Source organism: Cotesia glomerata, linkage group LG7 (assembly GCF_020080835.1).
Source record: "Cotesia glomerata isolate CgM1 linkage group LG7, MPM_Cglom_v2.3, whole genome shotgun sequence".
Taxonomy (NCBI): Eukaryota; Metazoa; Arthropoda; class Insecta; order Hymenoptera; family Braconidae; genus Cotesia; species Cotesia glomerata.
Window position 1 is genome coordinate 7,162,012 of NC_058164.1, and position 13,122 is coordinate 7,175,133.

The 13,122-nt window shown below is 28.3% G+C and overlaps 2 protein-coding genes across 3 annotated transcripts; one reads left to right on the forward strand and one right to left on the reverse strand.

Annotated features, from left to right (window-relative positions):
• Positions 1–221: 221 nt before the first annotated feature.
• LOC123268750 (RNA exonuclease 1 homolog) lies at positions 222–5,029 on the reverse strand. Of its 2 annotated transcripts, none has more exons than XM_044734102.1 (9): positions 4,633–5,029; positions 2,864–4,548; positions 2,480–2,780; positions 2,252–2,400; positions 1,631–2,101; positions 1,258–1,555; positions 1,024–1,186; positions 644–903; positions 222–558 (listed from the first exon to the last, which is right to left on the reverse strand). In XM_044734102.1, exons 1-9 carry the CDS (start codon positions 4,730–4,732, stop codon positions 473–475), a joined length of 3,513 nt encoding a protein of 1,170 aa, XP_044590037.1. In that variant the 5' UTR covers positions 4,733–5,029; the 3' UTR covers positions 222–472. The 2 variants fall into 2 exon arrangements, with proteins under 2 accessions (XP_044590037.1, XP_044590036.1); XM_044734101.1 differs by having other exon boundaries at positions 2,864–4,551.
• A 5,038-nt stretch (positions 5,030–10,067) lies between these two features.
• LOC123268635 (guanine nucleotide-binding protein subunit beta-like protein 1) lies at positions 10,068–13,072 on the forward strand. Its single transcript, XM_044733887.1, has 4 exons — positions 10,068–10,625; positions 10,952–11,130; positions 12,106–12,436; positions 12,500–13,072. The coding sequence occupies exons 1-4, from the start codon at positions 10,482–10,484 to the stop codon at positions 12,803–12,805; spliced, it is 960 nt and encodes a 319-aa protein (XP_044589822.1). The 5' UTR covers positions 10,068–10,481; the 3' UTR covers positions 12,806–13,072.
• Positions 13,073–13,122: the final 50 nt, after the last annotated feature.

The window sequence follows — 13,122 nt, forward strand, 5'->3', positions numbered from 1 at the left end:
ATAAATAAGCAACGAAGTACAAAAATATTAATTGAATTATCAGAGGAGTTATGGTTATTAATATCAATTAATAATTATATCAACCTTTCGAATTAATTTACTTGATAAATATTGTGTATTAACACTGATAAATTAATAAAAAAAAAAAATCGTATTATTAAAAGTAATAATAATGATTATATTAAAACTTACATAATATAAAATTTAAATATTACGTGCTGTCTATCCCATAAACAGTCTATTTTTGTTATTATGTCGGTTTTGTTCACGAGATGAATGATGATTCAATGCGTATATTACATATTTATACAGGTAATTATAATACGTGCGGCAGTTTAAATAATACATTATACATAAACTCTTATTTATCAAATCCACGATATTATCTTTTGTTGTTTGTTTTAAATTCAATTATTTATTTTCACTTGTCCATTTTCTTTTTATTTTTATTTATTTGAAAACTTTTTTATTTTTAGAGTAATTTAGCGTCTTCTTTAACTTTCCATTGCATGAGTTCCATACAAGCTATCGCGTCTTCACTGGAGTCATGACCTCCGACTGTAAAAGGGTAATAATAAATAATTAAATCTTGATTGAAAATTAGATATAATACGTCTTTTTTCTTTTTCATTGAATAACTTACCGTCATTTTGGATTATCTTACGAAGATACTCAGAGCATAAGTTCTTCAGAGCACGTTTCTGAGGATAACCATTTTTGTGTGGAAATACGACACTAGTATCTACAACAGTATTGTGAATAAGTTTAAGAGCTTTAAAATCACTCTCTAAACTGTGGCCGATAAGTATTGTTTTCTCGGAAAACATTGATAGTAACGTAGCTTGTACGTCGAGAATTGTTGTAGTTACTCCTACCATGTTTTCTTCCGTTATTCCAGAGAATCTAAACAAACAAAGTAATAACTTTAAAAATAAAAATCATCACTAATCTTTAACACACAATAAAATTTAATAACTTGATAAACTTCTCAGAGTATTTGAAAAAAATCAGGACCAAAATTACCTTGTATTATAATCAATGATACGATTATCAGGCTTAACCAGTGTTTCGTATATAGTTTTACAGTCATCGTTAATAACGGTTACTCGAGTCAACTCTAGACCTTGTGTCGTGTAACACATTTCACAATCGAGTGCATAAACTCCCTGATTTTCATCTGAAATATCTAAAGAAAAATATTTAAAAATTATTCACATAAACATAAAAAACATTTTAATACAAAAATTAAATTATTACCTCTGGGTAAAGTTTGAACATAGCCGCGCAAATTTTCATAGTCAACTTTATCCCAGACGTGGTTTTGAGCATCAGCACAACCAGTTGCCGAACCATATTGTTGACAACAACTGTATTTCCCCTCACCGCGGATGGTAAACTTACGTCCCCAATGGTAAATACAATTTTGTTTTTGTACTGCAAACCCAAATTTATCTACCATATAAGGCTTATTGCAGCGACTGCAATATCTTTCATTAGGCACTTTAGATACAATCGATTGATTGCGTGTATTTATTGTATAAATTTTAGCTCTTCCCTAAAACATAAATAAAAAAAAAATTATAATTTATTATTTATAATTGATAAAATAAATGAACAACTTTAGAATTACCTTAGTCTTATCAGGATGAGATCGTGGAAACCCATTGTCTCTAAGCTGTTGTTCATTCATAATCCACTTTTTTAGGACATTATAAAGCGCAGATCCCTTAAAATCAGTAATTACTTTTTTGGATTTAACAACACTCCACGACCCTTTACTTTTACCAGCAAGTACGGCATCATGCGAAACAGTTCCACTGCCCGATGGCATCGAATCATCGTCGCCAGCACACGTATTTTGTTCTACTTCCTTTCTCAACCTGTGCGCAGCTACCATACAAGAACTTTTGTAAACCGTTAAGGCTTTACAACGATTGTGACAGTTCAGCTCCTCACGTAATGCACGTTGTGCTGCGTCCTCACCACTCGTATATATTTGTATACAAATATCATGCATAAGATTCACGTAATACTGACGAATATTAAGGGGAAATTTCTGGGTCGTCACTTGCAGCGGCTCTGAACGAATCAGTTGAGGCACCTAGAAATTTAAAAAATGTTTGCAATGTTATGAAATAATATTTTATGCTGATTTAAATAATTCAATTAAAAATAATATTAAAAAAATTTCATTACAGCTATTAAATTTTGTAATAAATTTATATTTATATATTTATTGTGTAATACTTACTGTCTGTGGAATATGAGCGACACGTGTGCCTTTGCGAGTCTGAGCTACTGTTTTAGGTTCCGCAGGTACTTTAGCTACAGATTCTAGCACTTTTTTCTTAGCTTGCTCCAAAGATTTTGCGTAAGGTACTGGCGCTATTCTTACACGACCTGTAAATTATTATTAACATAATTATTATTGTTAATCAATACCCAATACTTACAAGAATTTATTAAACAAACATCTTACCAGTGCCATTAACATGTGGCTTTTCTCCCACAGAACTGAAGACGTCCTTGTCACCTGTAACCTGAGGTTTAGTTTTATCAGACGTAGCTTCACGGGTCAGTTTCCAGCGCTCATACATTCGTTGCTGAGGATTGGGCAATCGTTTTAATGGTTGGCTTGGTAGGTGACTTCGGGCAACGGTACTTGCAGCCAGGGCATGAGCGACCCGTTTTTTTCCGACATCCTCAGCTTCGACTTCAATATCTGGTTTTGGATCACTTTTACTTGTGACTCCTTTGGGATGATCACTTTCCTGATACTCCTAAAAATAATAAATCATATTTTTAATAACAAAAATAAAAAATATCAATAAGCAAACAACTAAATAAATAAAATAAAAATTACCTGAAAAATTTTAAGACATTCCTCCTCGACGTCATGATCAGAGTCGCTTGTTTCCATCAACTCGTCTTCATTAATAAAACCAGCATACTCAAATTCACCGGTATTAACATCGTTGTCTGAGTCAATGTCCATTTTTTTATCAGCTTCATTTTTTTTGTGATTATCCGCGTCATTATTTTTACTATTGCTTTTACTGGACTTTTTATCTCCAGACTTGGAAGACTCGTGTTTATGTCTACTAGACTTGTGATGCCTGTAATTCTCCTTCGAACTCGAACTCTTCTCACGATCACGATCGCGATGCGATCTTGACTTATCTTTGCTCCTAGAAGAACTCTTCTCCTTACTGTCCTTAGATTTGTCACTGCGCTTACTCGAGGATCTATGCCGGTCACTCGAACTCGAACTCGAACTTTTTTTATCATCTTTCTTATCATTCCTGTCCTTACTACTCTTACTACTACTAGTTTTACTACTACTACTATTACTCTTACTTCTACTGCTACTTTTACTATGACTACTACGCTCTTTGCTTCTTTCATCATCTTTTTTATTAACAACTTTTTTTCCATCACAATCTTTACGTGATTCTTCATTATTACCATCATCATCCTTATTATCATCTTTACTATTTAACTCGTCCAATTTATCTTTTATATTATTTTCAATAACAACTGTTTTATCTTTACAAATAGTCTTATTCGATGATTTTTGTACTTCTTTGGTTGAAATATCTACTACTCTACCACTAGCAGTATCACTCGCACCAAGATCCTCATTTTCGTCATCTGAAAACTTAGGCTCGACCGTATAGTAACTCTTCATAGGATTATAGTCTAGTTGATGAGAATTGGTACTAGAAGACACCAATATCCCATCCAGCATACTAAACTCCGGCTCGAAGTCATCCATCGCGCAATCATCGAGCTGTTCCAATGATTTAAGAGGAGCTTTAACCATCTTAGGAACATATTCTTCCCTCCGCTTCTTCGGCTTCGGACAGTAAGCTTCTTTTTTGCTCTTAGAACTGACAATGTAATCACTGGAACGATCATCATAGTTAAGCGTCGAGGAATCGCCTTTAGCTGTCGGTACATAACAATTGTCAAAAGATTTATTTTTATTACTATCATTAAGTGCATTTATTGTATTAATAGCCGTAGGTTTGTATGTTATTTCAGAGGGTTTTGTTTTTATCGAATCAGGTAGACAACTTAGCCATGGTTTAACTCCATCGTCGGAGGTTTTTCTTTTAACAGCGACTTTACTTTCTCTGGTGGGCATATAAACCGGCACTGCTATATGACGTTTCTTTAATTCGGCTATCGGAGTAGGATTGTAAACACACGGCGGTTTTGATATCAGCTGCGGTACCCCAACGTGTTTTCCTACCGTCAAAGTCGGCTTGAGACCCTCCACTACTTTTGATACTATTGTCTCTGATACTTGCTCCTTGTTGGTGACATTCTGGTCTGCTAAAACTTTAGTGACCGCTTCAGTAACAAGCTGCTGGATTGTCTGAGAATCAGTTGCAGAAATAGCGCTACTTAATTGTAAAGCGGTTGTGCTAGAGTTTATTGTGGCAGTGGTGGTGGTGCTGGTGGCGGCTCCTCTTTTTTGATTCCTCTCTGACTGTGAATCCACAGACACACTGGGTACCAATGATGCTGATATTGATGAGGCATCTTCTGACGTAAAACAAAATGATTAGTCGGGTGGGTTTTATTTATTTTTTTGGTTATTAATATAGTAGTAATAGTTGATATTACCTCGACGTAGGTGCTTAAAGTGACAATAGGGTCTATCACAAGAACCGTTGTCATAAAATGGACAAGTAATCGATTTAAAATAACCAGTCGATGGCAGCATTACTAATTCATCTTACTTGCATTACAATTACGCATCTCATTATTTTTTTTGGATAGCGTTATTTGGTTGATTGTTGTTGTTGAGAGGCTTTTTTGTTGGGAGTATATAGACTATTTATTTAGTACTAAAAAAATTTAATAACTAGCTTGTGTAAAAAATTAAAACTTGAGGTTACACTCAGTACTCAACGTTGATTTTGTGGTATAAATGTATGCAGGTACTAAATATATATATATATATACATGTATTAAGACTGATGAGTAAGGTATTATGTGCGGGTTCAATGAGAAAATGCATCAAGACTGGGTTGGAAATGAAGAAATTTTACTTATCTTTTCTTTTAAGTCTTGTGTTCATGAAAATAATCTTCTAAATTAAAATACATGATGATAGTCTTGAAGTTAGTCAAAGGTCGAAACTCACAAAAAACGGGCCACGATTCATTATTGGTTAAAATTTAGGCGCGCGCGTAGCGCGCTATTCAAATTTCTAGTATTTTCTTAAATTTTATTTACAATCGAAATAAATAATCGATAGTCGAATTTTTTGAAATTTTAAATATAAATTATGCCAAGTTATAAAATTTTGAGAAATTTAATTTTTAGACAATAAAAATTATTATTATTTTTAATAGAGTTGTTACTTGTAATTTACACAAGTATAAAAAATGAAAATTTTAATGAAAATTAAAGTAGCAGATATTTGATCATTTTTTGAATTTTTGAAAGAATTAAATTACTGAAAAATAAATTAGAAAAAAAAAATTGACATGCAGAAATTTTAAAAAATTAAAAATGCAATTTTTTTAAAAGTAATTTTTCAAAACAAATTTATTTGTTAAATAAAATAAAAAATTGTCAAGTGACTGTTAACTTTAATGTCATAAATTTTTATTTTTATGATTTTGAGAAATATTACTAACAAATATTTCAACTTCGTAGAATTATAACACAGAAAGTAGCATATAAACAAAAATAATTTTTGTGTCGTTTGGGATATATGAAAAATTTGATAATAATAGCTGACATTTTTTATTTTTTGATTTTGTTTAATTTATCAAATTAGAACTACAAAATTTTTTTTAATTGCACTCACAGTTTTTAAAATTTTTTAAATAACAACATTAACTTAATAATCAATCATTGTTGATCAAATAACGATAACATTAATTTAAAAATGAAATTAAAAAAAAAATTTTTTTGCAATGATTTTTTCAATAAAAAAATTCTAAAAATTTTTAAATGCCGGCTAACTTTATTGTAATAAAAATTTATGGTAAATAACTAAATGTACTTTATTTAAAACAAAATATGAGGTATGTAGTGAAATTTTTAAAAATAGCTTTAAATTTTTTTGATTTATAGTAAATTAATATTTATGAAATTTGAATTTTCGCGCTTTTTGTGTCTAGTGTTTTTCCTAGAGCCCCAAGCGGCACAAGTAACTTTTTGGTATTTATAAGGTAACAATTTCAGTTAACTTTAAGAGCGGTTGATAGTTGATTTTCAAACGTGTTTTTCTCATGTATGTGATAAAATTTCGAAAAAAAACGCTTCGCTCTTCGATAGATAATTAAATTATTTAGTGAAAAGCGAAGCGCTTTTTTGGAAAATTTTCATTTATTTATGCATAAAATGCGTTTTAAGATTCCATTTGTTGTACAAGTATGACAGAGATACTTTCGTTTGTCCAATAGAGGGCGAGAGAGAAAAAAAATGTAAACCCTTCTTAAGTAAATTACAAAAGTTAATACAAAACAAACAAATACATTAAGATAAAGAAATTCAGATTTGTAAATATTAAAGTTATCTACTTTTTATGTTCATTAAAAATTTTAAATGTCTTGTAAAATGTTGTTAGTATTTATTTGTAACAGTATTATAACTGATTGAATACGGGTGAAAAATTTGTGGTATGCATATGAACAAATTGTATTGTAGAATTTGTATTAAATATAAATATTTGCGGTTCATTTTTTTATGTTTTTGTGTTAAAAATTTTGTAACACAAAATATAAAAAAATTGAACTATAAGTATTTATGTCTAATACAAATTTTGCAGTACAATTTGTTCATATTCGTATCATAAATTTTTTAACGTATATACAGTATCCCTCAATAATAACGTCAACTAAAACTCATCTATTGGGTAACTTTTCTATAATTAAAAGTTATCATTTTTCAACTATAATATTAACAAAAATTTATTCATTTTCGCAACAAAAAGATAACATTTTGTTTTCTAAAAGTGAATCTTCTGTTATCTTAAATATTATATTTTGTTATCATTTTTACTTAACATTTTTTTAACGTAAATAAATAACATATTTACGTTATCAATTTGTTACTTTTTGAGATAACTTCTTGTAAGGACATTAGGGATACATTTCGGTAGAAAATTTGTCAACTTTTTGAAAGTGGAGATTGTTGGCATCTAACTTTTTTTAGATAACTTTTTGATGTTTTGATGTGTGATGCACCTTCGCGAATAGCGCGAATTCAAATGAAATATTCAAATTAGTAAATATTAAATGATTAAAATTAGTTAAATTTTATATTCGAAGTAAATATTCAAATCATTTATTTAATGCTTTTACTCTTACCAGTTGTAATAAACATCTTTTAGTTAACTCTGTTTTATTTACAAAAGAAAATAAAATAAAATAAAAAAACATATTTCTCAAAAAACCAAATTTTCAAAACCCATAAAAAGTACTTGAATAATTCAAGGACTATTTCTCGCCAAATGGAACTTAAAACCCTATGAGGAAAAGTCGTAAAAGACACGTGTGAAATTCAATAGAACCTTGTTCTAAAGTAACAAAGAATAATACAAAACCATATGTAACTAAACAAAAATAAGATTGTTAAATAACATTTACTGTTAAAATCTAACTTTATATAATATTGTAGTTAAGCAAAATTAAGTTAAAATAATTAATAATTATTATCTTGTATTTAATTTATAATTAATAATTATTATTTAATTAATTTACTATTAATTTATTATTAAATCATTATTTAATTATTGTTTAATTTATAATTAAACGATAATATCTATTCTTTTATACATGATAATAATTAAACTGACTTATAATTTTATTAGAAAGTCCGATTGTAAAATAATAGAAATAATATTTAATTCAAGTTATTAGTCAAACTCAAATATTAATCCAACATATTATAAATAATATAATATATATATTTTCATGTTATAGTTTATTATAATTTTTATTGTAATTTAATTTCAAGTTAATTATAAGTTAATTTTTATTATAAATAGATTTTAAAAGGGTCTGTTAAATTAATAAAAATAGTTAAATAAACATAATGACTGTATTGCTAAAAGTATATATTAGTGACCCGAGAAAAAATGTTTCTATATAATTGTATATAATCATATATGATTATATATGGAATCACATATATAATTATATAAAATTATATATGATCATACATAATTATATATAATCATACATGATTGTATATGGAATTGTATATGAGGTTATATATAATCATATATAATTATATATCACTATATATGGAGCAATATACAACCGTGCACGATTATATATAGTTCCATATACAATTATATATAAGTATATAGAATTATATATAATCATACATGATTATATATGGAATTGTATATGAGGTTATATATAATTATATATGACTATATATGGAGCAATATACAGCCATGCAAGATTGTATATAGTCCCATATATAATTATATATCAGTATATATAATTATATATGCTTATATATAATTAACAGACATAAAAATTTTTTCTTGGTAATCACAAAAAGTGTAAAATGATGTTTATAATTACGTTTAAATAATTCTGAAATACAAAATTTGTCACATTTCCTATGAGATGTTTTGGTCTGCTCTTCTACTACCTAATAGTAAAATCATTATTTATTTTATTATTTAAATAAGTGTTATATTATAATGAAATTCGGTAAAATAATTAAATTATGAATAATGATGACTATCTAAATATATATTAAAATCAATTTTTATATTCCATTTATGATAAACTCATATGATACATTATGTAGATCATAGAATCATTATCATCTAAGACAGCAGCACAGCAGACAGACACTTCAAGACGCACGGAAATCACCAAAGTTAGGCAGCATTGAGCAGGGTTAATAGTTGGATGGGTGATCGCTGGTGTTGTAGCTATAAAATTATATCTAGATATTTTTTTTTGCATTTTAATTGGTTACACAGAATAGCGTAGGACCATATTAAATATTCTATCCATAAAATTAACCCAATAATTAATTAGATGTAATAAATATATAATTAAATATTGTTATATATAATTAGATATGATTATATTTGGCCATTTTTCATATACAATCATATATAACCAATTTATATATAAATATATATAATTATATATAAATATTTTTTCTCGGGGAAGTCTAACTTTCAGGCCGATAGGTTGAAATAAATATATATAGATATAGAGAAAATACATGTTAGTATATAAGGATCATTTATATGTAGTAGAAAATGTGTGTGCTTATGTATTCCTTAGAGTGGATGTATGTATGGAAGTTATGGTGGGAGAAGAACGGAGTTTGAAGCTCTTCGGAAAAACTATGTAACGCACTTCTCATCGAGAGCTTAGATTGCTAAGATCACGTCATTGTAAACCTCAATTTTATATTTTGAAGCTTTTTAATATTTTGTCAACTTGAATAATAAATTGAAACCAACTAAATAATTTTGATCAAAATTAAATAAAGTCTAAATAGAATTCTTTTATTTAAAATGATTCCTTTCCCGCACTTAAACCGTGTATTTTAATACTCCCGGGCGAAAGAACTACAGTAAGTAAAGTTTTCAATAAATAAAAATAACATCCACTAGATGGAAGCATAACAGCGGTCACGCCTCTGGTGGCAGACCCGCAACCAAAAACACCTCAACACTGCCAACCGCCAACAACTAGGACCATAAAACGTACTGTAGATCTCACATATAGACACACAAACAAATCACTCAAGATACCACCACAGCTGTGGCAACCAAATAATCTAATTAATCCAATTAAAGTTTATTAAATAATAATTAATTATTTAAATACATTTTGTTGACTAATAAATAATAATAATAATCGTATCACTTTGGTCTAGTAATTTTTAGTATAGTGTATTCCCTTTGAATCCACAAACAGATGTTATTAAGTTGTCAGTGTGCCGCTTGGGAGAATTTATCTGTCAATTTACAATCGAAAAGCCCCTAGACGTGTGCGCAGTGGTTCTCCATGGTTGAGCGACCCTTTGAGATGTTGAAAATAAGAAATGAGAACACAAATCCATTTTTGCGTTGTAGTTGGTGGCCGAAAGCCGAAAGTAAGGAAGACGGGAGGTTCATCGGCGCGTCTGAACAATTAATTATTTAGACAATATGTGAAATTGAAACAAACAACCGTTTTTATTTGTAAACGGTCTCAACTGATTTGTTTGTGATTTTCGATAATCATCACAGAGGTGCAGCCTGTGATTTAAACATCATCAATTCATTCTATAATAAACTAGTCTGATTGTTTTCGATACGTCGTAGCTGTGTGCCTCCCGTCTTCTATTAAATTTATCGATAAAATTTAAATTTACAATACAACAACAGTGTCTTTACTCCGTTATTGCAATTACAAAAATTTTAAACGTCAGCATTTTTACCGACACCAATTGTTTATTGTTTTTAATAACAATAAATAAGGCATTGTAAAATGGCAATACTACCACCTGATCCAATTTACGTTTTACGTGGGGACATGGGTCCTGTTCACTGTCTTGATTTTAGAATTTCTCCCTACGTTGAGCACCTCTACGCTGGTGCTGAAAGTGGAAATATTCATATTTGGGATCTTCAAGTAATTATTTATTCATTTCTTCAGTACAATTACTATTGTAATTAATGATACTGAAATCAACTGACATCTGACAGCTTTTTGAAATTTTTTTAATAAATCAGTAAATCAATTATGATAAAAAGAATATTTTATATAATTTTCACTTGTAATTTTTTTTAAATTTCTCCATGTATAATTTCTTAAATTTCTTCATTAATAGTTTAAATTAATACATAAATATGATGAAATGTTAGATATCTGTTAATTTCAGTATTATTTATAATTATAGGCAGATAATTAAAATTACAAGTTTTAAACTGTTACTGATAACAAAATTATTTTTTCAGAGACATCGAGAAATTTGTAAATTGAATGCTATTAAAAAACAGTGTCTAGCTTTACATACACTGGATGATGAGTATTTGATTATTCAAAGAAAAGACGGCTGTGTTGACATTTGGAATGCTGATGGATCTAATTGGATACTTGATAAGACTATTGATACCGATTACTGCGGATTTTCCAGGTATTTATTTACTTAATTTTTATTAATTAAGTTCTCACTGTTGAAAAAAAAAGCCCGGAAAGTTTTTCAGATTTTTTTAGAAATCTAACTATTGTAGCCGGTTTTATGGCACAATTAAAGAAAATTTTGTTATATCATATGTTGTATTTAATTGAGTTATACCGAACTTTAAAGTTCACTTAATTATCTTTAATTTGAATTATTATTTATTCACTTTCAATAATTTATTCAATTAGTTTTGTGGCTTAGAATATTTTTGAAAATTTATCAATAATTGTATTATGTTCCTAAATCTTGAATCCTTAAACCAATGATTTTTCAGTTGTAAAAAATAGTTTAAACCTACTTAATTGATCTTGAAGTTTACACAATTTTTTTTTAATTTAAACTATTATTCGTCTACATTTAATGATATTTTAAATATATTTAGTGATGTTGAAAGTTTTTGAAAAAATATTTTGCTTTTTCATATTCATTTACGAAATCTATCATTCCATTTCGAGTATGGCCGAATGGTGCTTTCTAAATTCTGAATTTAAAAATACTTATATTATTTTTGAATATTTGTTATAAATAAAAACATTTTTTTGAAAAATATTGAGACTAATAATTTAACAGTTGAAGAATAGAATAATATGATAATTTCATATCAAGTACTTTTTCAATTTTTAATTAATTATTACATGCTTTTAATCATAAGTATAAATGATACTAAAGTTGACAGACATCTAAAATTTTTTTTTGTTTTTATTATACATAAAATATAGAAAAATATATTTTTTACAAATTTGTACTTGTATTTTTTTTTTTTATTTTTAGATGTGAAATTTTTTTATTGAAATTTTCCATAATAATTAAGTTCTTATGAAAATTCAAAAAATCGACAGATGTTTATTAATTTTAGTATCATATAATAAATATAAATGTATTGTGAAGCAAACGTTGATTAATAATAAATTATAAAATATTTTTCAGATACCAGATTTTGACTGATGATATAATTCTTCTTCCACTACCAAACTCGCAGGTCGGAGCCTTATCTTTGACTACTCAAGAATTTGTTTATAAATTAGATCCAATGGTATCTAAAGTGCCCAAACCTCTTGGTGAAGTTATGGCGATTAAAAATTGCTCACTTGAAAATAATATTATACTTATTGCGTACGAAAGTGGTGACATTGCAGCGTGGAACATCAAGGACCGCGTAATTGTCAGTTGGTTGAATACCGACTCTTGCCCGATGACTATTAATTTTGATAACTATTGGATGCGAGGTATTATCGGTAACCCAACAGATAAATTAGAGGTAATAGTTATTATTTTTTAATAATTATCAATGTTAACTTAAAAAAAATTTTTAAATCTACAGGTTTTTGATCTGAACAAAAGCAACCAACTGGTCCACAAGACATCGATAACTCTTAAAAATAGCGGGACATCTTTAATTGCATCTCGACCAGACTCGAAAGTTTTTGCTGCTGGCGGTTGGGACGGACGAGTCCGCATATTTTCGTGGAAAACGCTTCGGCCCCTTGCTGTCCTTAATCAACATAGATCTAATATTTTTGATATTATTTATTCAAAGGAAAAAGTCCAAGCGTTTAACAATAAGAATCTAATGGCTGCAGCTGGCAAAGACGGTACAGTCTCACTCTGGGATCTCTATAATCAATAAAACTGTCGACTAAAATCTACAATCAGTCTCAACTTGCATTTTATAAAATTATTTAACACAAAATCATCAATTAACTGATTTGTGTTAACAATGTTTCGTATAAATATTTATTTAAACTCAGCCTAATCGTTCGAGATTAGTTTGTAAAACTAAAAAAAAAAAATAAACCGGACATTCTTGATAATTTATTATTTAATCAAGTACCTGGCACATGAACGATGTAAGTAATTCTTTTCTAATAAAATATTTTCTTTTAAATTACCAAAACTACAATTTACACTTATTAATTTTTTTCGTCAAAAATATTATATCAATAC

Excerpts from the sequence above, each read along its gene's own strand:
- LOC123268750 (XM_044734101.1), bottom strand. The coding sequence starts at position 4,732 with ATGCTGCCATCGACTGGTTATTTTAAATCGATTACTTGTCCATTTTAT. Across the intron at positions 2,401-2,479 it reads GCCACATGTTAATGGCACTG|GTCGTGTAAGAATAGCGCCA; the intron begins GTAAGATGTTTG and ends AATAATTTACAG. Across the intron at positions 1,187-1,257 it reads TGTTCAAACTTTACCCAGAG|ATATTTCAGATGAAAATCAG; the intron begins GTAATAATTTAA and ends ATTTTTCTTTAG.
- LOC123268635 (XM_044733887.1), top strand. The coding sequence starts at position 10,482 with ATGGCAATACTACCACCTGATCCAATTTACGTTTTACGTGGGGACATG. Across the intron at positions 11,131-12,105 it reads GATTACTGCGGATTTTCCAG|ATACCAGATTTTGACTGATG; the intron begins GTATTTATTTAC and ends AATATTTTTCAG. Across the intron at positions 12,437-12,499 it reads ACCCAACAGATAAATTAGAG|GTTTTTGATCTGAACAAAAG; the intron begins GTAATAGTTATT and ends TTAAATCTACAG.